Raw genomic sequence first — 27,431 nt, 5'->3', positions numbered from 1 at the left:
TTTATGAAAATAGGATCCCTTCAACATATAATTGCCTTTATTTGTAATTTACAATAAATATTGTTGGAAATCCGGTACATCAGGAAGAGACTTTAATCTTCGCGGAATCATATCCCTGTCAGCATTCAATAAAAAAGCTCTTAAAAAAGGCAGGCGCTCTAATGTAAAAGCTCTTAAAGAAGGCAGAGCTCCGTCATCAACTTGAAGTTCAAACAGAGCACCAGTGGCGGGTTGTATTCGTAAGAATTGTAGACATGGAAACGCATCTGCACTGCAAACCATTTTGTCTCCACTGTTCATTAACCACAGGGATGTAAGATTGGACAAACTCCCCAGAATGGGCATCGGATCTTCTGTGGAAGCGGTAACTGATAGTGTTAAATCAGTAACTGAATCTGGCAGAAAATTTACTTCTGCTAGATCTTTTATCTTACACAACAACACCAACTTGTTGAGATGTTTGCAAGATGAAAGCGGTTGCATTGTTGAAATAACACCATATAGTAGGAGGACTAATGTTCTGAGACTTGTTAAATTTGCTATAGACTCCAAACTATATTCTTCTTCTTCATAACTATCTTCTTCTTCTGAGATTACAAGTGTATGGAGATTGGTCCATTTATTGGTATCAATATGGCACCATTCCTTATACATTATGGTACTTATAGTTTGGAGTTTCGTCTGGTCGCGGCCAATATTCAAATTCCCTTCATTTCCATGAAAGATTATATGCTTTAACTCCTTAAGCTCACTTATCTCTTTAGGAAATTCGAATTCATTATCGGGCCAGTCTAAACCATGCAAAGTTTGTAAACTTTTCAATTTGCCTATACTTGAAGGGATCACTATATCTTTTCTTTTATCACCACCCATTAAGCCCAAGAACTTTAGGAGAACTAAATCTCCTACTGCTTCTGGTATCCCCTCAGAACCATGCACACTGGTCAAGTCGAGCACTTTGAGATAATGGAATCTCGTGTACATCAACTTTACTTCCTCTACTTTGATTTTATCAATTTCACTAGTTACAGCTAATGATCGCAAATTCAAATCATCAGAGTTAGGCCCAAGTAATTTCAAGTACTCACCAATTCCATTGTAGATTGCATGACGTGCCTGTCCTTGCAACAAATGTATGGGATCTGGATGTTGTTGACTTGGATCAAAAATTCCCAGTATCTTCTGCTCCCTGGCCTTCTCTATGACAAGATCACGTACAAGATCATGGATCTTGAACACCAAAACTTGACCATCCACTGTCTGTAGTTCTATCTGAATCATATTCCGATTAATAAGCTCATTTACATAATCCTCAGCGACATCCTCCATGTATTCTCCATCTCGTTTCTCAACAAATTCCTCTGCAATCCATAAAAGCTTTAACTTGGACACTTGGATAGTATGGTCTTCAGGGTACCTTGCAAGGTACAGAAAACACTGTCTCATGTTGAAAGACAAGTCATCATAACTCAAATTTAGTAGTTCTTGAATCTCTGAAGACTCGCCCTTCAACTTTCTCCAAAGCTGGTCCTTCACATTGGACCAAAATTGGTAGGTCTTTTTTTGCAATAATAGCCCACTCAGGATCACGATTGCAAGGGGTAAACCTCCACATTTATCAACCATCTCCTTACCTAACATCTCCAGGTTTGGGGTTGGTTTTGCTCTCTTACAGAACAATTTCCAGCTCTCGTCTTTGCTTAAAAAACTTAGTTCATGGATGAAACATGTGTCTTCTACACCCTCGGCAACTAGTTTATTCCGCGTGGTTATAATGACTCTACTTCCGTTTTTCTTGTCTGGGAAAGCACTTTTGATCTTTTTCCAAAAATCTACATCCCATATATCATCAATCACCACAAGATAGTGATCACCTTCTAGAAGTATCTTTCGCAGGTGCCGCAACAGCTCTACCTCTTCCATTTTGTTCAACAAATCTTGTTCATCTTTCTCAAAACACTTTATTATCTTCCTCAGAACATGGGTGATGTCATAATCCTCGGAGACACAAACCCAAGCACGACTTTTAAAATGGCTTAATTCGCTGGAGTGGTACAGCTTACTAGCAAGAGTAGACTTGCCCAGGCCCCCCATTCCGTGAATGGAGATGAAGCCAAGGGAGGAATCTTGATTATCAAGTTGAGCCAGCAAAGTCTGATAATCAACCTCAAAACCAACCACATCCTTCTCGTGGTCGAAAGATGCTGCTCTGAGCAATGTTCTCCTTCTCTTCTGCACTCTCGGAGTAGCTATGATTATGTCGTTAATATGGTATTCGTCTCGCCTACTCTTGATGCCAATGATTTTTTCCTTCAGGGACTCGATATCCTTACCGATATCATAAAGATTGGCTTCTTTTTTGCAAATGCAGATAAGTCTCCGCATACATTCCAGAACACCACCTTGCTCATCTGCAGCATGTTGTTCTTGTTGAGCGCTAAACCTCTCCAGGATAATAACCGCCTGATTAGCAACATCTTTGACGCTGTCTGTCCATCGACGGATATGATCCTTATCCTGGTGTGCTTCAGCGGCTCTTACAGAGATAAGCAGGTAGCCTAACTCATCTTTAAGCCACTCTATTCCATCTTTCACTCCGATCCTAATGTTAACTTGCTGGGAAACAAATTCATGAAGTTTTTCGATGGCAAACGATACAGCTGCATCAACCATTCTTCTCTGCAAAGTAAAACAAGAAACTGTAGTTTGAGATAGGGCTAAAATGAAGGCAATCTGTATGAATGGGGGATATAGTGATAAGCTTCCAGGCTGATGGCCTCATTATTCAATCATTCCTTGCTTTCATATTCAATCATTCCTTGCTTTCATAAATTGTGTTTTACTTTTTCTTTTTTGTAGAAGCAGGGACTACTTTATCAAAGAAAAATAATCAATCACAAAAGATATAATTGATATGCAGAGACTACTTTATTAAAGAAAATAATCAAATCACAAAAGATAGAATTAGATTCTTACATCTTGGATGGCATCAGTAAATCAATTTTTATTGAAAAACCAAAACCTACAGAGAGATCATGTGAAAATAGGGTCGGGATAGGTGAACTGAACATCGAAACTTCTGCAACATCCGCACAACAAGCTGGGATATACTGAGATTGAGCCTCTTTACCTGTACTGTGGTTTTCCATGTACAGATTCATGCATATAATATTAATATATTTAAGCCACTCCAGCCCTAATGTTAACTTGTTGGGAAACAAATTCACCAAGTTTTTTTATGGCAAACGATACTGCAGCTGCACCAACCATTCTTGTCTGTGAAGTAAAACAAGAAAGTGTAGTTTGTGATATGGCTAAAATGAAGGGAATCTGTATGAATGGTGAATATAGTGATATATAAGCTTCCAGGTTGATGGCCCATATAGTGGTTATGGAGCCCTACTACTGCCCCCCATTTGGAATATGAACGTGATTCTATTTCACAACTACAGCTGTACCTCATCATTCAATCATTCCTTGCTTTTAAGCTGTAGCTGCCTTCTTGTTTGTCAGGTCATTGACTGAAAAAAAATTGGGACAAAATTTGGAGTACGTAGCATTATTCAAATTTTATATGAACCGAACCGAATGGTAGATGCAGGGACTACATTATCAAAGAAAATAACCAAATATCACAAAAGGCAGAATTGATTTCTTACAACTAGGGTGACATCAGTTAATCAATTATTTATTAAATTAGCTTTATAAGCGTGCACGACGTCTTTTGGAACACTGATAATACTACAAAGCATATAAATGAATTCAAAATAGATGCAAACAATATAAAATTATGGAGATATTAAGTTATACAATTGATAGTTTGTCTATATTAAAGTTATACAACTGATATAAAATTACATTACACCCTCTGAGATGCGACTTCCTAGTGAGTTCATCAATTATGTTTGATTTGTTTGGTTTTTATCAAACTATCCCAGGTGCAAGTCCATAGTCCATATACAGTTGCACATTTCCTCGATCACAAAGTTATAACTATCCCAGGTGCAAGTCCATAGTCCATAGTCCAAGACGCTGATCCTAATAAGTCCGATCCTATTGTTAACTGGACGCTGATCTACGAATCCAGGACTCCAACACACTAGCTTCTGGAGGAGGAAGAGATAGTATTCGCTCGGGAACTTTCGGGCCGTCCCGACCTTTTATCTTAAAAGCTTTTAATGAAGGTGGAACTCCGTCATCAACTTGAAGTTCTCCCTGCTGCATGCTCCCTATACTCAAATGTAGAAATTGAAGACATGGAAACGCACCTTTACTACACACCATTGTGTCTCCTCCGTAAGTTGAGATGCCCAATGAAAGCATTGTAAGATTTGGCATACTACCCAAAGTGGGCATTGGATCTTGTTCGAAACAAGAAAAGCTAAGTGCTAAAACAGTGACTGAATCTGGCAAAAACCTTAACTCTGCTGTATCTTCTATCATACTCCTAACCATGACACTCTTGAGATGTTTGCAAGACAAAAGAGGTTGCAATGTTGAAATTCTGTAAATTAAGTTTAGGACTGAAGTGTGGAGACTTGTTAAATTAGATATGGACTCCAAAATGTACCTATATTCCTCCACGTCCACATCTATGAAATCATCATCAACTCGACTCTCTGTAATACAGAGTGACTTATAAGCTCATTCAAATAATCCTCAGCCACATCCTCCATGTCCAATCCATGTTCTTCATCAGCTTCTAATTCAAATTCCTCTGCAATCCATAACAACTTTAATTGTGCACATCAAAAGTATGGTCCTCCGGGAACCTAGCAACATACAGAAAACATTGTCTCATTTGGGAAGACAAGTCGTCCTAACTCAAGTTTAGTATTTCTTGAATCTCCGAAGATATGCCCTTCAACTTTCTCCAAAGATGGTCCTTTACATCTGACCAAAATGCAAAATGTATATGTCTTCTTGTGCAATAATACCCCACTTAAGATTACGATGGCAAGTGGTAACCCTCCACATTTACCCATGCCACCATCTCCTTACCTATTACCTCGAGGTTCGGTGTTGGCTTTGCTCTCTTACAGAACAATTGCCAGCTCTCTTCTTCACTCAAAAAACGGAGTTGATGGACAAAACATGTGTCATCTGCACCCTCAGCAACTGTTTTATTCCTTGTGCTTATAATGACTCTGCTTCCGTCATCCTTGTCTGGAAAAGCATTTTTAATTTTTTCCCAAACCTCAACATCCCATATATCATCAATCACCACAAGATAGTGATCAATATTTAGCATTATCTTCCGCAGGTTCTGCCGCAACTCAAACTCATTCATATTGGTCAAAGAATCTTGTTCATCTGCGCCGAAGCACTTCAATAACTTCTTCAGAACATTAATTATGTCATAATCCTCGGAGACACAAACCCAAGCACGTCGTTTAAAATGGCCTAATTCGCTAGAATGGTACAGTTTACCGGCAAGTGTAGACTTGCCTAATCCCCCCATTCCGTGAATTGAAATCAATCTAAGGGCAGGATCCCCGTTGCCAAGTTGAGTTAACAAAGTGTGAACCACATTTTTTGGAGGAAAGTAGCAGGTGTAATAGTGTTTATTCACGAGCTCAAAAATAATAAATATTATGAGCTCATTTTTTTTGGGACGTCCCAAAAAAGAAATGAGGTCACATAAAATGAGACGAAGAGAGTATTAATTTTAGAAGGTCATAACTATATTATAACCGAATGCAATGTTTGATTTATTGAAAGCATTGGCAATGAGCTGGAGTGAGAGGTAGAAAGCATTGACTATGACTATCAATTATTGATTTTAAGAACTTGACAAAGTCATTAATCCAAAGGATTAGATATAATCCCTTGAGACAAAGTAGATATCGGAGTTTAAGACAGGATAGATATCTCAGAGCTGATTTTCTGGAGAAGACCTACCATGATTGAAGAGGATGTATATTATAGAGAAATAACGTTGGAGACTAACAACACACCAGAAATTGTGGAATCTAAAATAATCTTCAAAATTCATATTAATACTTGAAAAATTATTATTGGGAAATACATATGACATTCCTTAAATAGAAATGATAAAAAAATTGTGAAAATATGATCCCAACAACTATTTTTAAGTCAGCCCCATAAATATTCTTCGAAATCCGGTGCACGAGGAAAAGACGCTAATCGCAACGGAATCATATCCTTAGAAGCATCGAATGTAAAAGCTCTTAGAGAAGGCAGAGCTCGGTCATCAACTTGAAGTTCAAACAGACCACGACGGGCACGTTCTATTTTTAAGAATTGTAGACATGGAAACGAATCTGCATGGCAAACCATTTTTGTTCGACAGTTGATTAACCAAAGGGAGGTAAGATTGGACAAACTCCCCAGAATGGGCATCGGATCTTCTGTGGTACCAGTAAAACCAGTGACTGAATCTGGCAAAAAACTTAGTGTTAAAGAAGTGACTGAATCTGGCAGAAGACTTAGTGTTAAATCAGTGACTGAATCTGGCAGAAAACATAGTTCTGCTACATCTTTTATCCCACACACCAAAACCACCTTGTTGAGATGTTTGCAAGACGAAAGTGGTCGGATTGTTGAGATAACACCACCCAGTACGAGGACTAATGTTCTGAGACTTTTTAAATTTGCTATGGACTCCAAACTATATTCTTCTTCTTCTTTCTTCTTATCGCCATAGTCTTCTTCTGAAATTACAAGTGCATGGAGATTGGTCCAATTATTGGTATCAATATGGCACCATTCCTTGTACATTATCCTACTTACAGTTTGGAGCTTTGTCTGGTCGCTGACAATTTTCATATTCCCTAGATTTCTTTTAAAGAATATATGCCTTAATTCCTTAAGCTCACATATCTCTTTAGGAAATAGGTAAGGAGTATACAAAAAGTCTGAACCACGCAAAGTTTGTAACCTTTTCAATTTCGCTATACTTGGAGGAATCACTAAAGCTTCGCCGGAGTAAGGACCACCCATTAAGCCCAAGAACTTTAGGAGAACTAAATCTCCTATTTCTTCTGGTATCCCCTCTGATTCATCCACACTGGTCAAGTCTAGCACTTTGAGATATTGGAATCTCGTGTACATCAACTTTATTTCCTCTACTTCAAGTCTAGCAGTTCTAGTAGTTAGTGCTAATGAACGCAATTTCAAATTATCAGAGTTAGGCCCAAGTAATTTAAAGTACTCACCAATTCCATTGAAGATTGCATGACGTGCCTGTCCTTGCAACCAACGTATGGGATTTGGATGATGTTTATTTGAGTCAAAACTTCCCAATATCTTGTGTTCCCTGGCCCTCTCAATGATAAGGTCACGTACAAGATCATGGATCTTGCAAGCCAAAACTTGACCATCCGCAGTCTGTAGTTCTATCTGAATCATATTGCGATTAATAAGCTCATTCACATAATCCTCAGCTACATCCTCCATGTCTACTCCATCTTGTTCCTCAACAAATTCCTCTGCAATCCATAACAACTTTAACTCAAAAACTGGGATAGTATGGTCTTCAGGGTATCTTGCAAGGTATAGAAAACATTGTCTCGTGTCGAAAGACAAGTCATCATAACTCAAATTTAGTAGTTCTTGAATCTCAGAAGACTCCCCCTTCAACTTTCTCCAGAGCTGGTCCTTCACATCGGACCAAAATTTGTAGGTCCTTCTTTGCAATAATAGCCCACTCAGGATCACGATTGCAAGGGGTAAACCTCCACATTTATCTACCATCTCCTTACCTAACATCTCCAGATTTGGGGTTGGTTTTGCTCTCTTACAGAACAATTGCCAACTCTCGTCTTGGCTCAAAAAACTTAGTTCATGGACGAAACATGTGTCTTCTACACCGTCGGCAACAAGTTTATTCCGCGTGGTTATTATGATTCTACTGCCGTTTTTCTTATCTGGAAAAGCATTTTTAATCTCTTTCCAAACCTGTATATCCCATATATCATCAATCACCACAAGATAGTGATCACCATCTAACAGTATCTCTCGCAGGTGGCGCAACAGCTCCCCCTCTTCCATCTTGTTCAACAAATCTTGTTCATCTTTCTCAAAACACTTTATTATCTTCCTCAGAACATGTGTGATGTCATAATCCTCGGAGACACAAACCCAAGCACGACTTTTAAAATGGCTTAATTCGCTGGAGTGGTACAGCTTACTAGCAAGAGTAGACTTGCCCAGGCCCCCCATTCCGTGAATGGAAATTAAGCCAAGGGAGGGATCTTGATTATCAAGTTGAGCCAGCAATGTTTGAATATCTTTCTCAAAACCAATCACATCTTCCTTGTAATCAAAGGAAGCTGCTCTCAGCAAAGTTCTCTTTCTCTGTTGCACAATAGGAGTGGCTGTGATTATGTCAGTAATATGGAATTCGTCTCGCCTAGTCTTGATCCTGATGATTTTTTCTTTGAGTGACTCGATATCCTTACCGATGTCATATAGATTAGCTTCTTTCTTGCAGATGCAGAAAAAACTCTGCACACGATCCAAAACACTACCATGTTCAGGAGCTGCATGTTCTTCTTGTTGAGCAGAAAACCTGTCCAAGATAATTACAGCTTGATCGGAAACGTCTCTGACACTGTCTGTCCACAGGCGGACATGAGGCAAATTTTGTTGGGATTCTACAGCTCTGACAGAAATGAGCAGGTAGCTCAATTCATCTCTAAGCAACTCTATACCCTCTTTCACTCCAATCCTAATGTTAACATGGTGAGTAACAAATTCACTAAGCTTTTCAATTGTAAAAGATACGGCTGCATCAACCATTTTAGTCTCTTGAGTAAAAGAAAATTGTGGCGTTTTGCTTTGAGTGAGGCGGGTGATTTAAGGGACCGGAAAGGAATAAAAATAATCTTTTGAAATGAGGGCTTTATAACTAAAGGGGATTTCTATTGTTTTTCGAGTGAGGCTGGTGATTTAAGGGACTGGAAAGGAAAGAAATGGATTTCACTGAAAAGGAATAAACACAATCTTTTGAAATGAGGGGTGGGAATAGATTAAAGGCCTTTATGATTTGTGATTTTTGTCAAGGTTGATGCATGATGTATATATACTACAATTTCAGAGATACAAGGCATTGACATTTTAGAGGATATCAGCTGGTTGTAAATAAAAAATGATCATCCTGCACATGGGAAAAATTTCCTACAACAACCAGGCTCTTGTCTTTACTAGATAATGGACTCATGAAGAGATTGTCCAACATGTTTACATGTTAATTTAAAACGGTCATTAGTATTTTATAACCAAATGCAATGTTTAACTTATTGAAAGCATTGACCATGAACTGGAGTGAGAGGTGGAACGCCTGTAACTCAACACCCATTAACTCCGGGTTAATATATATTGTCCACTCTGGCCGTGGCCAAGCCCTCACGGATTTATTTTCAGGCTCCTCCCAAAAAGTCTCGTACTAATGGAGTTTATATTCAAGATAAATTTTGATCCCACTGACTGTGCTAGCAAACATCCTCTGGTACCGATGGCTTTTTTGCAGGCATTGCAGCTAAAATCTTAGGAAATTTATATATTCACGGAAACAACCTCTTAAGATAAAGTACATTTAACCGTTGATATCCTAGGTCTAAGTGATTCATCAGTCAAATTTTATTTGTATCAATTTTTCATTTCTCCACCAAATTCGGACACAGTTGTTTCTAGTTTCAGCACTTTTTCAGTTCTTTCTGGAAAAACTGAAAAAAAAAATTACCAAATGTTTCATTTTCAACAAAGTCCACAAGTGTACAGAGATTCGTTGTATGAACCACATTTTTCAAATATAGTCTGTGTTGAGCTCAAAGGCCCATTTTTGGATCGAGAGTGCATCACGGGAGCCATTTTTCAAATATAGAACATGGCAAGTCATTAGCACTTCAGAGGATAATACTAAAGGGTAGACTTCCCTATCTTGATGCCGCCAATGGTGCAGTGTGAAATGCCCTTCGCCAGTTCACCTCCCTGAGTCTCCGGCAAATAATTGAACCTTTTTTTCTAACAACTGCAATAAAGAGGCATCAAATATTCAGATGTTCAGATCACTGAATTGATTTGGATAAAATATAAGTGATGCCGCATATTGTGCTCTACAAAAGGCCTTCACATTACTGGAAAATGAGTTTACTTTTTCGACCAAGTCGAATGATTCAAGATTCCTAAGGACTGATTGTTTATTATTGTATGTCGAATACATGAGCATTGACCATGACAAGTGGATTAACATGTACGACAGCTATAGTTTGTTACTCAGCTTGTTGATTAGAGTCGATTAGCGCTGGCTGATTGGTTTAATAACTGTCAATGAGTTAAAATGGTATCAGGGTTCCGTTTTAGGAGAGGTCTTTCGAATATATGAGGTTCAGGACATAGTATGACACCATGAGTATATGAAGACCAGGTTCTAAAAAGCGCGTTAAGTTGCCGCTTAAGCAGCCACCAAAGCAGAATTGGTGTGTAAAATAGCTTCGATTTGTGATTTTTTGTTAGGCTTCATGTAATATGTATATATAGAACATGGCAAGTCAGCAGCACTTCAGAGGATTAAACATTTCAGGTTGAAGGAAATTCTAAAACATTTCGGGTTGAAGCACTTTTAAAACCCTTCAATTTTGTACTTACGGGTGATTATACATTCACTAAACTTCAAAGTTGTGACCAAAGTTTACACTGATTTTCAAAAAGTTGGCTAGAGTTTCAAATTCTCAGAAACGTGGCCAAATTTTGACTCCACTTTTTAAAAATATGGTTTCCATTGAATGTCACTAACAGAGTAACGGACAGAAGAGTTATAATAAATTCCAAGTTCTCAGAAATGTGGCCAAACTTTGACCCGTTTTTCAAAAATGTGGCTCCCGTTAGGCTTCCGTTAGTGACATTTAACGAGAGTCACACTTTTAAAAAGCGAAGCCAAAGTTTGGTCATCTTTTTGAGAATTTGGAACTCTGGCCAACTTTTTGAAAATCGGTGCAAATTTTGGCCACAACTCTAAAATTTACTCTTAAGCATTTTTGAAAATTAACCATATTTTAAGCGAATTAAGCGGTCTCTAAGAGGAATAAACAGTCAAAACAATATTGACTTGCTAATTTTTAAATGTTAGAATATTAATTTTTTTAATAATAAGACTATAATTATATGAAAAAAATTTAGACAAATTATTTTAATAAGAAAATTATAATTTTAAATTATTATTACTACATAATTTAAATTATAAAAATAATATTATATTTGAATATATAAACATATTTACATAATCCACTTTCTTTTGTTTTTTTTTGAGTCAGATTTATTTAATCCACTTGATAACAGCTTAAAATAGAAGTTCCTAGAGCCACTTATATGGATAGAGTGACCAACCCTTTCCTTTCCCATTAGTTTTTTGGTGATTTTATCATTTTATGCGGTGGATGCTACTAAACATTCTGGACAGAATGTGATATTGGCTATAAACGACCAAGATTTGCGGTTAGAGCCTCCCGACTTAAGCCACAAAGATTTTATATCTCATCGTCTAAAAGTCATGAAAATTTAACGTATATATACGCTAGGACCCAAAAACTGAAAACTGAATTTGACCTGATTATGAAACAGAACCGGTGGTAAGATTGAGCTGATGTTACAAGGCTGTAGCCTGTAAATAATGAGGCTATGCTTAATGTTCGTGCTAGATTTTGCGGGGTTAAATGCTAAAGAATTAAAGAAAGAACAGTAAAGTAAAAAGACAAGAATTGGTGACGCGGAAAACCCTTGTGAGGTAAAAACCGCGGGAGGGTTGAACCCTACCAGAAATATGTTTCACTATGTATAATATTGAGTACAGCTTGAGAGATATGCTAAATCATGTGTGACCTGCTTTCTAATCTAAGTCGGGGCCTTATTTATACAAGCATGTTTCTAACTATATGCCCTATTTCTACTCCACGTGCAGTTGAAGCTTATCCCATGTAACAGCCCCGTGCAAGACTCCTATATTGTAGGCATTTCTTCAATCATTATTTGAATGCTCCTCCTAAATAGGTGCAACTGTTAAGACCTCTTCTTCATACTTATCCAAACAGTCAACTTCAATTATACTTCTTTTGTAAGTCCTCTGCTCGTTATATCAATCTGGTTCCCGTCAGGTCATGTCAGCAACCCTTCATGTCACGTCTTGACACCTGCAAATTTCTGTTATAACAATAGCCCCAGATTTTATTGATTTATTTAATCAATTTAATCAATAAAATCTCTCTTAGTGACTCCATCTCCGATACGTTCCCAAATCATATAGTCGTTCCATGTCATACGCCATCAGCCACTCTTATTCTGTCCCGCAGACTCCTTAGACCACTTTGGCTGCTCGTCAAGCTTTTAATCAGAATCTCATTTACTTCAAAGAGCTCGAGGAAGAACATAGTGGTTGTGCTTCTAGATCCTTGTCCTTGATAGATTGGTTGAGTTTCATGCACAGTCTTCGCAAGTTGTTCAGAAAGAGCATCATGACTTCATTCTTTAAGGCTATGTGTCCTGAACGTGATATGCGTGTTGAGGCCTGATGATGCTCACATTATGGGTGATCCGAAAGATGGTGATGAGGATCGCCAATCTGCCAGAGACGTCCAGTCTTAGACAAGTAGCTCTTGTCGTTCTCTCAAAGTGTTTCGCGACTGTCCCACCATGTCGTTTGTTTTCTCAATAATTTTGTGTTTGTCGTATATATTATTCTTTACGTGATTTTGGCGATCTTAATTGTCGTTACGTTCGTTAATATGTTAATTTTTTTGTAGAATGAATGTTATCAAATATTTTGATTGTTAGTTCGTGGGAAGCCCCAGTAAGTTTGTTGTCTACAACGTATAACATATGTTGGTCATCGATATGTCGAATGTTGATTTGTAGTATACAATATCTAAATTCAAAGTTAATTATAAATTGTTAAATAAGTAGTCGACAAATTTGATAATTTTCAAATGTTGATGCACGTCATATACGTACTCGACAAACGCATAGTTTTCAATCGTTGTTGTATTCGACAAATCTGTTTATTTTCAAACGTTGATGCATGCATTCGTAGGCTGGCTAAAAGGCCTTTCCCTCTTGAAACTCAGCTCGTAATCGTAATTGTGGTTGGATAATATCCTAGTGCATCATTAATTGTTTGTGGTGTCGGCAATAGTGTCGTTAACGTAGTCGAACAATTGTAATAGGATGGGTGATCAGCCCTCCTATTTTAAGTGGCATATTATAAGTCTTATTCACACAATATCATGTCATAGGGAGTAAATTATTATGTCTAACATCTATGTTTGCATGCAAATCACACATAGGCATACATGATCTATATAGAGTAAATTAAAGCAAGTCATCAAATCATGCGAAGGAAAACATGCTGTTATTCGAAATCAATTAAAGATAGCAATCATCACGAAACATAATCCGGGTGGCATAAGCCAAAGCACAAATAAATCACATAATCGACTTATTACGCTACTTCTACTAAGAAAACAAAGGAAAGATAAGTCGCATTACATGTGATACTAGTTCAAATGTAAGGCGTTTCGGATTCCTGGTATCTGAATTCCATTGACTAACAGCCGTCGCGTCCAAGCATTGACTTGTCATGGCAAGGTGTTTTGCACATGTTGGCGGACTTATGAACTGTAGCCATTGTATCCCCCTGTGGCGACTTGAGTGCAAGCCCCTGTCCTGTGTTGTTCTTGTCCGAGGTCTCATTGGCGTCTATCACCTGGGGTTGAGCTTCTACTTTTGATGTAGCCTCTTCATGCTCTTCTTGTCGTAGTTGGCTTGTAGTCAAGTCAACCACAAATCTTGTCAGATCCATGTTTTCGATGCCGACTTCCATTGTTGGATTCATCTGTACTTGAGACATTTTGTTGATAAAGCTTTGGTAGCTTTGACAAGTTCCTCCAGTATTCTGCAATCCAAATGGCATTGTCGAGTAGTGGCATGCTCTCTTGTCAAGGGTGAATGTTGTTTGCTCTGTTAGTGATTTTGGTGTTGTTGTCGAGTTCATCATGTCATTCAGCTTATCTCTAGTCACGTCTGGGAATTCTACCTGATTGGCCTCTAAGGTGTTTGCTGAGCCGTCATCCGTCGTGACTCTCTTATTGCGTCCCGTCAAGTTTTCTTCCACCACTATCTCAGGCCCTATTAGTGCAGCCTCTGTTGTTTCCTTCACTTCATGTTGCACCGCGTGTTTCAAACAGGTTTTGTAACAATCTCTTGCAACGCTTTGATCTCCCTGAATTTCTTGAATTCCTCATGGCGTCGGGAACTTGATAACTTGGTGATAGGTGGAGGGGACCGCCTTTAGGTCATGAATCCATGGTCTCCCCAAGATGATGTTGTATGTTGAATCTCCATCCATAACCACATACTTTGTTAAGAGATTCAACCCTTGTGCGTATGTTGGCAGCGTAATCTCCCCAACTGTCCTCTTAGTTTCTCCACTAAAGCCAACTAGTGTGGTTGTCTTCCTGACCATGTCAGCTTCTGTCAAGCCCATCTGTTGTAGTGTTCCCAGCATCATAATGTTCGCTGCACTTCCATTATCAACCAGAATGCGTCTTATCAAACAATTTCCTACTGAGAGCGAGATGACGAGACTATCATGTTGGGGTTCCGTGACGTGTTCCCTGTCAGACTCGTCGAACGTCAAAGCCGGCGTCCTAAAATCCGAAATCTCTGCCCTGAACACTCTTATGTTGGTTTCTCTTGCTACGCGTTTTGCCTGAGAGTACGTTGTGCCAGACAGTTCTGATCCCCCAGCTATAAAGTTGATCACTTTTTGGTGTGGTGGAGGAGGCAAGTGTCCTGGAGATGTCCAGTCTTCTCTGGTATGCGCTGACTTGCTTCCCGTCATAAACTCGGTCAGGTATCCTTTCTTAATTAAAATTTGTAGCTCTTTCCTCAATGCCACACAATCATAGGTGCGGTGTCCGTAGTCCCCATGGAAATCACACCATAACTTTGAATCCGGGTTCGACTTTGGCTTATTTGTCTTGGGAGGCCATTTCACAATATCCCCCATCTTGGTGAATTCTCTCATCAAGGCTGACGGCGTTAGCGTAAAGCCATAGCTGTCGTATGTTGGCGGCAGGTTGGGGTCCTTCCTCCAGTCTGTTCTCTCTTGCGTTGAACTGATCCTTACGTCCTCTCTTGTTATCCTGGCGTAAGGCCTGTTGTCCCGCGTCCTAGATGTCGTGATCTTCCTGTTGGGATGGTAGTACTTATCGTCGTCCACTTGCTTATCTTCCTCCAATCTCACTTGGGCCATGGCCTTGGCCTGCACATCATCCATGGTTTGACATGGATATTTCGTCAGCTCGTCGTAAAGTGGTGAATCCCGTTCCAGACCCCTTCGGAAGGCTTCTATAGCCGTGGGGATGTCACAGTTTGTTATCGTGACCTTTTCATGGTTGAATCTCGTTAAATACTCCCGGAGCGGTTCTCTATACCTCTGCACGATCTTGTACAAGTCGCTCGTGGTCTTCTCAAATACTCGACTGCTAGCAAATTGGAGATTGAAGGCGTCAACCAGATCTGCGAATGTCTCAATGCTCCCGTTGGGCAAGCCGACAAACCATTGAAGTGCTGGTCCTGTGAGTGTTGATCCAAAGCCTTTGCACATACATGGCTCCCTGAGTTCTCTTGTGATGGGCACGGTAAACATCCTCTGCTTGTATTGTGCCACATGCTCTTGTGGATCAGTTGTGCCGTCGTAGGCTTTCATGAGTGGCACTGCGAAGCGTTTTGGCGTTTCCACCATGGCTATGTTGTCACAGAAGGGAGAGTCTGCGTAGCTCAAAGGTGCAGCCTTCTCCAAGGGTTTGGGCACTCCCGGAATTCGTTGTACCATCTCTTTCAAATCTTGTAATTCCTTCCGCATTGTCTCAGTCGCTCGGTTGCGTGACTTTGATGACTTGTGACCCTTCTTCTTCTTGTTGTGTCCCCCGTCACGTCTTCCACCATTGTCATGTCCACCGGATGTATTTTCATTCTCGGTTCCGTTGTTTGGCTCTGGATTCTCCTGGTTCGGGTTGGGATCGTCCACCTCAATCTCTTCGTCATATTCTTCTTCCTCCTCATCGCCCATATTCAAACGTCTCGCCACACTCGTCAATGTTCCCTTCAAAGTAGGATTAGATTTTGATCTTGCTGTCGTAACTTCCTTTTGTAAGGCCTGATTTTGAGATTGAAGCGTCTCTCTTTCATACCTCCAGGCTTCCTTCTGTGCGTCCATGTCCGCTTGCATCTTTCTGATTGTCTCCGCCATTTGTCGTATTGTGGGATTGTCTCCCTGACTCGTGGAGCCGCCTTGCTGTTGGTTGTTTGTCGTCATGTGGTTTTTCGTAGATTCTTTAGCAAATTTCCCACAGACGGCGCCAATTGCTCGTGCTAGATTTTGCGGGGTTAAATGCTAAAGAATTAAAGAAAGAACAGTAAAGTAAAAAGACAAGAATTGGTGACGCGGAAAACCCTTGTGAGGTAAAAACCGCGGGAGGGTTGAACCCTACCAGAAATATGTTTCACTATGTATAATATTGAGTACAGCTTGAGAGATATGCTAAATCATGTGTGACCTGCTTTCTAATCTAAGTCGGGGCCTTATTTATACAAGCATGTTTCTAACTATATGCCCTATTTCTACTCCACGTGCAGTTGAAGCTTATCCCATGTAACAGCCCCGTGCAAGACTCCTATATTGTAGGCATTTCTTCAATCATTATTTGAATGCTCCTCCTAAATAGGTGCAACTGTTAAGACCTCTTCTTCATACTTATCCAAACAGTCAACTTCAATTATACTTCTTTTGTAAGTCCTCTGCTCGTTATATCAATCTGGTTCCCGTCAGGTCATGTCAGCAACCCTTCATGTCACGTCTTGACACCTGCAAATTTCTGTTATAACACTTAATTCAGTTTTCTTGCATGTATTTTAATGATTGTTGGCCGGAAGATTTGTCAAGCAACCAGTTACTCTAAAACCTCAAGGTGTTAAAGAATGCTCTTTTACAGGATCTTATATTCTAACAAGATTAAAGTATATAAATCAAACGCGCGTAAAATGCCATAATAGACTCGGTTTCAAGCCTGAAAATTAGCAAAATGGCTATTACATTTGACATTTGTTGAGCAGTGAGGTTCTGCACATAACAAAGTAATCAATAAATAGAATGTCTTTGTGCAGGCATTGCAGCTGACCATTCGGAAATTTGTTGGATCTGCCAAGCGAGTCTAACTAAACATAATATGATATTTTTTGTTTTGGGTTTTCTTTTTAGATCTCTCAAAATACATCGTATATTACATCATATATTCTAGCTATATGTTCTCTCACGACTATCTGCCCTCTCACGACCGATGTGAAACAACTCCTAACAATATTTTATATTAACGGAGACAACCTCTCTTCTTCTATAGGTAAAGTCCGTTTTCATCACAGTGCACTCTGAGTTCCTACTTCTAATCTGCTTCATCAGTTAGGCTTGATTTGCTTGGTTCTATAAAAACATCTCTGGTATTATTAGTCTATAATTAATTAGTAATCACTTAATTAGTAATCACACATTCTATCACATAACCATGATATTAATCATTACTGTGCTGTATTAATTAGTAAACAAGCTTATAACAACACGTACATAAGCTTTATTAGTGGATGATTAGCTCAGCCAAAGAAAAATCACCCAGATTGGAAGTTGGCTCTGTACTGCCTAGTACAGTGTTACTGATCAGGTGTGGTAGTACAAATTAACAACTACCAGAAACTTAGTAATCACAATTTGTGTGACCAGTCACGATATTTGTGACTTGTCTTCTCCGACTGATTATTATCTCTCCTTTTACTTTCACGCATAGTTTTAAATATTGACGATTTAATCGATTAATCACAATAATATACTATATCGATTGATCATTATAAGGTACTCTCTGCGGAATCGATTTCTTAAATCCGATTAATCACGATATATTTTTTCAAAAATAATATAATGGGTTTAGTAAATTAAATATTATAAAATATTATAAAATATAATCCCAAGTCGAGGTCTTCGACAAGGGGATCCATTATCACCATATCTCTTTATAGTGTGTGCTCAGGGTCTATCAGCATTGATTTAGGATTATGAGCGAAGAAAGCTGATTAGAGGTATAAAAGTGTGCAATCAAGCGCCAAGCATCTCACATATGCTCTTTGCGGATGATTGTTACCTGTATTGTGATGCAAGCGAAGTAGAAGCTGAAAATATGAGCAAGCTTCTGTAAGTTTTCGAACAAGCTTCTGGCCAAAAGGTGAACTTGTCTAAGTCAGTGGTTTTCTTTAGTACAAATGTAAAGCAGGAGGAAAGAGGCCGGTTGAGTAACATGCTGCAGATGGAAGAGGCTGGTGAAAATTGTATGTACTTAGGGCTCCCCAATATGGTGAAAAAAAGTAAAACTGCTACGCTGGGATTCCTAAAAGAGAAGGTGAAGAACAAATGCTAAGTTGGGACGGGAAGTGGATCTCACAGGGTGGTAGAGAGATTTTAGTTAAGGCAGTGGCTCAATGCTTGCCAAACTACGCAATGAGCTGTTTTCTTCTTCCAGATGAAATCACTAAAGATATAGAGAAATCCATAGCTCGGTTTTGGTGGGGAACCGGTACGGGCAACAAGAGAGGTATTTATTGGATGAGTTGGTCAAGATTATCGAAACACAAGTCGACTAGTGGTATGGGATTTAGAGATTTTAAAGACTTTAATCTGGCTCTGCTAGGAAAACAATGTTGGAGATTATTGTCTACCCCCCACAGTTTGGTTGGTCGGTTGTATAAAGCGAGGTATTTTCCGAAAGGCAATTTCTTGGAGGCTTCGTTAGGGAACAATCCCAGCTTTATTTGGAGAAGTCTGATGGCAGCCAAAGGTATAATTGCAGATGGTGCAAGGTGGCAGGTAGGAACAGGGGAGCAGATAGATGTGTTAAAGCAGCCATGGTTGAAAGATGCTAATCCTTATATTACTTCAGCCTCACCAGCCCTGGTTAATTGTAAAGTGGTTTCTTTAATGTCGGAAAATCAGGAGGAGTGGGATAAGGATATTTTGAATGATCTGTTTAATGAGAGAGACCAACAATGTATTCGGGAGGTTAGAATAGGGGATTCTGGGAGAGAGGATAGGATTTACTGGTCGCAGGAGGCTCATGGTAATTACTCAGTTCGCAGTGCTTATAGGCTACTACAGAGGCAGAAAGGCTACTGGGAGGATTCGGATAATAACAGTGTTTGGAGGAAAATTTGGCGTATTAAAGCTCCTGCAAAAATTTTAAACCTGGTATGGAGGTCTATCCTTTTTGTTTACCTACTATGACTATGCTTCGCCAGAGAGGAGTAAAGGTTGAGTCTGTTTGTCCAGTCTGTAAGATGGAAGCTGAAACAATAGATCATGTGTTTTTGCGATGTACGGTAGCCATTCAATGTTGGCTTTTAGTCCTTCCGGGTATGCAGTACACGGGACAAAACTTACATCAATGGTGGGAACAAGTGTTAAACATGGCAGATACAAGAAAAAGAGAACAAGTCGCTGCTGTTTGCTGGTCTCTTTGGAAGGCCAGGAATGATGTTGTCTGGAATAAAAAGTATACTCGAGCTTATGCTGTGATTGCTTGTGCCAAGCAATATCTTGATCAATGGAGAAACGTCCAGAAAAGTGCTGCTTGCACTAGCCGACCTCAGCTATATGATGGGGATGACAGTTGTGTCTGGGTGAAGCCACAGGAGTCAATGATCAAGGTTTCGGTAGATGCTTCCACTTTTCATGAGTTCAGTGCTTCGGGGATAGGTATGGCGGCCAGAGATGAGAATGGTGGTCTGATAGTAGCCAGGACAGTGTGCCTTGAAGGTTTAAGGGCTGTGGAGATGATCGAGGCGATGGCGGTGAAGGAAGCTCTCAGCTGGATTAAGGATCAGATGTGGCACAATGTGGTAGTGGAATCGGACAGCTTGATGGTGATACAGGCTATTCGTAGCAAAGTGCATATGTCATCTCCTTTTGGTGCTCTAATAATGGAATGCAGAAGTTTGCTAGATATTCGAAACACAACGTCAGTGTCTTTTATTAAACGATCGGCTAATATGGTTGCACATGAATTGGCTCGTGCAGCATATTCATTCCCAGATCGATTATTCGATAGGAGTTCTGTTCCTATTGATGTAGCTAAGGCCTTGGATAATGATTTATATTAATAAAAGTTTCCTTGTTCGTCAAAAAAAAAAAATTCACCGATTAATTCCGATTTCTGATTAATCACTCAACGATGGCTCCACCATATTTCTGATTTTTACAACATTGCTTTAATATTAATTGATTTCGTAAATCGTTGTAGGAGAGTAAAGAAAATACTAAATATTGTAATTTGATGGAGTTCCACGACATAAGTGGACATGAAATAATTATTTAAAAATGTTAATAACTCATCACATATTCCACAAATGTGTATTTAAATACACGACATCCAAAATATTCTTGAATGAATGTTTAATATTTAATATGTAGGCACGAAATAAATTGTCCCATATCTTTTCATATTTTCTCACAAAATAAAATGCATTTTTTCACAAGAGATAATGCAGGTCCACTGCAAATTTCACATGTACGAATGTATATCATACTTTGGATAATTGTGGATTTCTCACCAAAGTTTTCGAATCTTATTAATTTGTCCCCAACTTCTATTTTATAGCCAACCCTGACACATTTATTCTGTTGTATAAAAGCCTAAACATTAAAGCAAGATCCGTAAGTACACAAAGTTGCATGTCAAACGTGTGATTTTCATTAATCTACTTCACAACAAATCATGGGTGTAGTGTTTGACTGTGTCCAAATTTATGTTGCATGCAACACTTCCAGGTTCACAATCATCCTTTGTTCATCCTAGGGTCTAAATGGTCACAGCCTTGTCTTTTTTCTTTTTCTTTTTTGATCAGGGGGCAGAGCCCTTTCTTATTCTGCACTATTTTATTACTATCAGTATGTGTTCCTAATCTAGAGAGACTCAAAACTGCATAACTGTTGGTGTCTTGAACCATTTCTGTCCTCGCTAAGAAAGTTTTGTTGCTAAGAAGTTCATGCAGATTGGCGGATTGATCTTCGCCAAAGCCAGGATTGACGACGGAAGAATCCACAAGCCATCTCCACAGATCAGACCTGATGCAACAGCAGGTACCATCAAACTAGCCTTATTGCTATTGAGCTTATGCCATACAAACACAACTAAGCTCCCCATACACATATCTATAGCAAAGTAGGCCCCCACAAGGAACGGCACAGCCATGGCCATCGGAAGGGGGACCCATTTTGAGACTTTTTTGGGGGAAATGTCTCTCAGCAAGTTCGCCAGTATGGCAAAACTGAAAAAACCATAACAGAGTTGCAAACAATGTTGGGGCAGCGCAGAGAAACCTTCGACTCCTAGAATTGCCATGTTTCTGTATATGATTGCATAGGGAGCTTTATAGTCTCCATCTGGATTTCCAACGTCAAAAGCCTTGTAAAAGAGGAAAAACACGAGAGGAGCTACTACACAACCAATAGCAGTTCCAATAGCTTGGCTTACAAGCATTGAGCGAGGAGAAGTGAGAGTGAGATGCCCTGTCTTGAAGTCGTGCATCAAATCAGAGGACACTGATACGATCGATTTAATAAGACCACAGCCAACTAGCCCTGCAACTACACCATTGTCTTTACCGGATAAAGCTGCTAGAATGAAGAGGGCTACTTTCCCGTAATTGTAGGCCATGTTCATGTCAGTGAGACCAGCACCATAGGCATTGCAGAAGCTAAGAGATGGTGCAAGAACATAGGCGACAAGCACAAAATACCACTTTAGCTGAGGAAACATTATAGGGATTACTATGATGGAGACTACAGATAGTAGAACATAGCCACTGCAGGCAATCCATAACGGGATGCTCTCTCTTATGAATACTTCATTACGCTGAAGTTCATCGATGGGATGATTACCATCATCTGAGGCTGGGAAGAAAATGGTTTTGTTAGTTAAGTTTACACGTTCAGACCTCAAGAAAAGGGTCAGCTCTCCACAATATGAATTTATAAAGTACCATCACATCGGAAATAATATTCAAAATTCTCAACTTACTTATTTTATTGTTCTTTTTGTTCATACTGGTACATATACTTTTACTTGTGAAGTACAATATCTTGAGAAAATTGTAAAGACCATCTCCTAAAATAAGGGCGATGGAAATGAAAACCTGCAATCAAGGACATTAATTACTTGTTATCTCACTTAAGTCATGACAATTTGGGGCAATATAAATTGAAATTTTACATCTTTCTCACTGACTCTGACCTTATATCCATTAAGACTCTTCATGCTGCTTTCAGGCAGAGTCTCCGGAAACCAAACACCTTTCTGTTCACCTATGAGTGGCCACATAAGCCCCCATGAGAGCACAGCACCAAGTAGTAAAGACAGGTTCACAAGATGGGAACATATCATTCCAGCTCCAATATATGTCATGCTAAAATCGAAATAAAATCTGCGCGACGAAATTGCTCATATCAGTGATCACTGAAGGGTAATTATTATTCACATCATAATAGTGCTTGCAAAAAAAAGAGTCAATTACTCACGTCTGCCTCCAGGCCTTCAATCCAAATGTAGGGAAGTTAACAAATCCACATCCGGTTCCACCAGTGTAGAACCATTGAAAAAATCCCCAGAGGAAGCTGATTGAGAAGAATTTCGTGAAGCCATGAACCTGCTTCCTGCAAGTATACTAACACTTATAGTTAAATTGTCCTGCCCCTCAACATAATACTAGCTCTAAACTCAGAAGTCAACATATGTAACTATGACAACATACCTAGCCATCTGGTCCCCCTTGGGAGTATGAAACCCATTTATGAGTACTGCGGTAGCGGTGCCACTAGGGTAACTTAGTTTGTAGTCTATTACCATAATCTGTAGAACAATAAACATGATTATACACAATTAGGAAACCACCACGTGTATCATCATATATAGTACTGATCAAGGTAAACGAGATACCACTAATGTAGTGAAATAGATCTGTGAACATAACAGTTGTAATAAAGATTTACCTTTCGCAGAGGTACCAAGGCCAAAAGCCCAACAAAACTGCTAACAAAGAGAAAGCCAGTCATCCAACCAACAGCAGGTTCCTTGTAACTACCTGGTGAATTCCCCTCTGTGTCGATCCCTGCTTGCTCATATGTATTCTTGTTCAATCCCAACAGATAAGAACCAAACCCCCCTATAATGAATAATGTATAAATTAGCTGTTGTCTATTTAAATTGAGACCATGCATTAAATCCCTGTTGGAAGTAAATATATATATGCACACACTGTCATGTTCTGCTACAGAACATTTAGTCTACAAACTCTTAAAACCATATATAAATCACCAATCACATTACTAATCACCGTCTCAGAATACGAATGACTGATTTGTAGTTAAAAGGGCAAAATTGTTTGGATTTTAATAAACGCCTGTATATATATAGGAGGAATGAATCAAATGAACTCACCTCCAACAGCAATACTATAACATGCTACCGCACAAGTCTGAATGATTGTATTCTCTTGTCTAGTGAAGGGCGACGAAACATATCCAGCCTTATGAATTAACTTTGTCCACGTTCTAATTAGAACAAAGGCAAGCAAAGCAGCTGAAACATTGAGATTAGGCACAAGCCCAGTGGTGAGATTAAGCTTCATTACAATAACACTGTAAACGATCCCAATAGCTATACTAGCAACAATTCCTCGAATCGTAATGTGAGTTGTCCATGGAGGCAATCTCTTCACATCCTCTACCTCATTCCGTACCTCTCCCAATTGATCATTCTCAATCTCTCTACTTATTTCCATTTCATTGCTCCCCATTAATAAAGCTCCAAACTAGTATCTGCTATAATTCAATTATTTAACAAAAAGTTTAGAACTTTATGCACAAAACATATTCTAAACTAAAAAAAAAAAGTATAGATAAACAAGAAATGTTAATATAACTCGGCCAAACCTGATCAAAACCTTCTTTGATAAATAAAGATGGAATCTTTATTGTGCTGAATCAAGAAAAACCTTGTTTCTTCAATTCAAGAAGCCTTTAAAAAAACCCACTTCACAATCAACTCCAAAGACAAATTCTTGAATACCCAACTCAAATTTTGTCAAATACAACAGTATATGCATGCATATAAATACTATTCTTGCATAAAGGTTTGAACTTTACCAATCAAGAAGAGCTGGCTCATTGAATAGTCTTCACTCAAGGAGAATGGGTGCTAAAAAGATAACCATCTTGTACTGCAAAAAATTGTACTACACATAAATTTGAGGTATGTAGTACTTGCTGCAGCACAATCAAAAGTGACATCTTAGGTAAACAACTGGTGGGCTAGAATTGCATTACCTTCCCACTGACCTCTTTTAAAAACTGGGTATTTTTACTATTCTGTATGTATCTTAGAAATGTGGATGCAGATGGGAAGATAGTGATGTAATGGAAAGATTTGGAAGACTTTTGGTTCGGCTGTAACATCATTGAATTCAGAAGTAAAGGGGTCTGGTTTTTTGGCGTGTGTTGGAAACATGGTGCATCGAAATTCGAGATGTTTTTTTTTCCTCTCTCAGTGGCATTTATGATTCAGCAGATCAATAGATTTGTTGACTTTATTACATGTCCCTCGCTCGTGATTTACTCCCTCCGTCCCAAAATACATGTCACTTTGACTTTTTGCACGTAATTTGATGTGCAAATAAAACATATTTCTATACGTTATTTTTCAAATTTTCTTTTTCTAAATAAAAATATAGATGTTATACTTTTATTCAGAAAAAAAAAATTTGAAAAATAAGATATAGAAGTATGTTTTATTTGCACATCAAATTACGTGCAAAAAGTCAAAGTGACATGTATTTTGGGACGGAGGGAGTAATAGATTTTCTCCTTTTGCACTTGTTTGAAAATTAAAAATCAAAAGAGGAATTATGATTAATAAAATTATTTAAAATAAAATATGATAAAAATAGGAAATGATTTTATGGTTTGGTCTTAAATTTTGACTTTTGTTTATTTTTCGAGTATGTGACACATTTATTAATAAAAAATTTGTGCCTAGATCATATTATTAATGAGATTGGAGATAATATAAAGTTCATTCATTTAGTTTTATCTAATTTATCATACCAAATATTATATGATTATGTAAAATGAAAATTTTGTGATTATCAAAATGAAAAAAATTCTCGCATAATATATATATTTGTGTTATTTTATTAAAAGACAGATTAGATTTACGTAAACAAAAAGCGAAATATTCTGATCTATATTCTTATAAAATAAGTGAACACAGGTAAAGCTGAATGATATTTTGGAAAGCCCTGTACAATTATAAATCTCTAACATCCACTTCTTTTTATTATTCTTTTGATTTTTTGTGATGACATGAGTTGATTGGTTCTATTTGAGTTCCACTTGCTCGGGTAAAGTTAACATCTCTTTTAGAAAAAGGCAATATTCGATACAGAGGGGTTTTGCAGAGAATACTTAATTAGTTAATGCAGCTTTTCAAAGTAATACTCAACAAAGTTGTTAATCAAAGATTAGATATTTGTTTAGCTGCAGGTAGTTAATCAAAATTAACTAGCACGTTAACCAAATTTATTAATGGATTTTTTATTACTCCATCTGTTTTGAAATATAAGTCGCTTGACTTTTTTGCACGCATATTTTATTGCTTAAAATAAATAAGTGGAGTAGAAGTTAAAAGCAAGATAAGACTTATAAGTGATTAAAGTGTTTGGGAAATAAGTAGAAGCTCTGAAACAAAAGCGAGCATTCCTAGCTTTTTATAAGTGCTTCTTGACTTTTTACACAAACGGTACGAATAAGTGCTTCTAACTTATAAGCCAAGAAGTCCGGCTTAAAATGGGTTGCCAAACACCCACATTATTATTCAGAAGAAAAAAAATATCAAAATAATATATTAAGCATGCGGTCGAAAGACTTAAAAATACGTGCAAAAAAGTCAAACGACCTATATTTTAAAACGGAGGGAGTAGATAAAAGTATCCAGCGTAAAAAGAGTTTATACCTCCAGTAATGCGAATCTAGACACAAAATCTTAGGGGGCACCAAGCAAATTTTCAAAAAATATCTATATATTTTCAAATTTTAGAGAGACACTTCTATAATTTTGTAAAATTTAGAATAATATAAAATATAAAAAAAAATATTTAGGGAGCACGTGTCCAGCCAGCCTCTTCCCAGATCCGCCCCCCACCACATAATGGAGTCTCCATAAATCATCAATTTGACGAGGGAGATGCTTGTATTGACCTAATGTCTCTGTCTGAAATAGTTCTTGGATTTTCTGAAATTTTTTAACTTCAAATATAAAAGTAAACTATACTTTCTATTTCTAGCATGTAGGAAAAATGTTTCTAATATGTCAAAAAGATCATTTTAAAATATCAAAGTTACCTTTTTGAGTTTCAAATGGAAGAAAAAAATATTTTAGAATTATTGAAGAAAAAATTATCAAAAATAAATAATTAATATCAAAAAATATTTAAGTTTCATAATGTTATTTTGAAATTAAAAATTCAAATTATTGAAAAGACAATATTAAAATATCAAAACTACGTTTTTCAATTTCATATTTTCTAGAAAAAAGATTTTATTTGTTAGAATAAATAATAATGAAAAATTAAAATTACCGTTTCCAACTTCATACGTTTGTGTAAGGAAATTTCTTAAAACTTTTAAATTTAAAATATTAAATTATAAAACTTCTTTAGTTTCAAATATTTGGGAAGAAAGTTTCTGATAAGTTAATCTAAATATCAAATATAAAATATTTTTTTTTCTTATTAAAACTGAACATGTAAATTAAAACGGGGGAGTTCATAATAAAATAGGTGAAATTCAAATTTGAATTTGAAATAATTTGCTAATTTTGAAATTTAGTTCAGTGACTACCCTGATGAAATTAACGGGGGTGTATTCGATTGGGATTTTAATGGATTGTTTTTAGTCTATGGATTTTAATGGATTGTATGAGATTTTGATTTTGTGCGGATTATTGATAAAATGTCATAGAGTTTACAGGATTTAGGTACAATGCTTCAAAATCCCATTGATTTTGGTGGGATTTCAAAAAACTTAAAATACACCGAAGAATACCACAAAATCCATCATTTTATGAAATGAAAAAAAATCCATCAGCATTTGAATATCATCAGATTTTAATGGATTTTAAACAATCCCAATTAAATACCATATGGTTTTAAAGCATAATTTAAAATCCCAATTGAATGTCACCAGATTTTATAGCATAATTTGAAATCCCAATTGAATACGTCGAGATTTTAATGGATTTCAAACGATCCAAATCGAATACTCTCAA

General features: G+C 37.8%; 3 protein-coding genes across 5 annotated transcripts; all 3 read right to left on the bottom strand.

Moving 5' to 3' along the window:
* LOC108213968 (putative disease resistance RPP13-like protein 3) lies at positions 1 to 3,356 on the bottom strand. The gene is made up of 2 exons (XM_017385749.2): positions 2,977 to 3,356; positions 1 to 2,679 (listed from the first exon to the last, which is right to left on the bottom strand). The coding sequence occupies exon 2, from the start codon at positions 2,671 to 2,673 to the stop codon at positions 49 to 51; it is 2,625 nt and encodes an 874-aa protein (XP_017241238.1). The 5' UTR covers positions 2,674 to 2,679; positions 2,977 to 3,356; the 3' UTR covers positions 1 to 48.
* Positions 3,357 to 5,963: 2,607 nt separating this feature from the next.
* LOC108212069 (putative disease resistance RPP13-like protein 3) lies at positions 5,964 to 9,023 on the bottom strand. The gene has a single exon (XM_017383800.2). It carries the CDS (start codon positions 8,761 to 8,763, stop codon positions 6,097 to 6,099), a length of 2,667 nt encoding a protein of 888 aa, XP_017239289.1. The 5' UTR covers positions 8,764 to 9,023; the 3' UTR covers positions 5,964 to 6,096.
* An 11,755-nt stretch (positions 9,024 to 20,778) lies between these two features.
* LOC108214059 (metal-nicotianamine transporter YSL3) lies at positions 20,779 to 24,478 on the bottom strand. 3 transcript variants are annotated; one of them, XM_017385841.2, is made up of 9 exons: positions 24,434 to 24,478; positions 24,041 to 24,327; positions 23,547 to 23,926; positions 23,099 to 23,271; positions 22,861 to 22,958; positions 22,628 to 22,762; positions 22,344 to 22,533; positions 22,131 to 22,245; positions 20,779 to 22,003 (listed from the first exon to the last, which is right to left on the bottom strand). In XM_017385841.2, exons 3-9 carry the CDS (start codon positions 23,902 to 23,904, stop codon positions 21,069 to 21,071), a joined length of 2,004 nt encoding a protein of 667 aa, XP_017241330.1. In that variant the 5' UTR covers positions 23,905 to 23,926; positions 24,041 to 24,327; positions 24,434 to 24,478; the 3' UTR covers positions 20,779 to 21,068. The 3 variants fall into 3 exon arrangements, with proteins under 3 accessions (XP_017241330.1, XP_017241329.1, XP_063946728.1); XM_017385840.2 differs by lacking the exon at positions 24,434 to 24,478 and having other exon boundaries at positions 21,031 to 22,003; positions 23,547 to 23,929; positions 24,041 to 24,125; positions 24,254 to 24,385; XM_064090658.1 differs by lacking the exon at positions 24,434 to 24,478 and having other exon boundaries at positions 21,031 to 22,003; positions 24,041 to 24,125; positions 24,254 to 24,385.
* Positions 24,479 to 27,431: the final 2,953 nt, after the last annotated feature.

Source organism: Daucus carota, chromosome 3, assembly GCF_001625215.2.
Source record: "Daucus carota subsp. sativus chromosome 3, DH1 v3.0, whole genome shotgun sequence".
Classification (NCBI taxonomy): domain Eukaryota; kingdom Viridiplantae; phylum Streptophyta; class Magnoliopsida; order Apiales; family Apiaceae; genus Daucus; species Daucus carota.
Note: the sequence above shows the minus strand (reverse complement) of the source record. Positions and strands in the feature narration are given on the sequence as shown.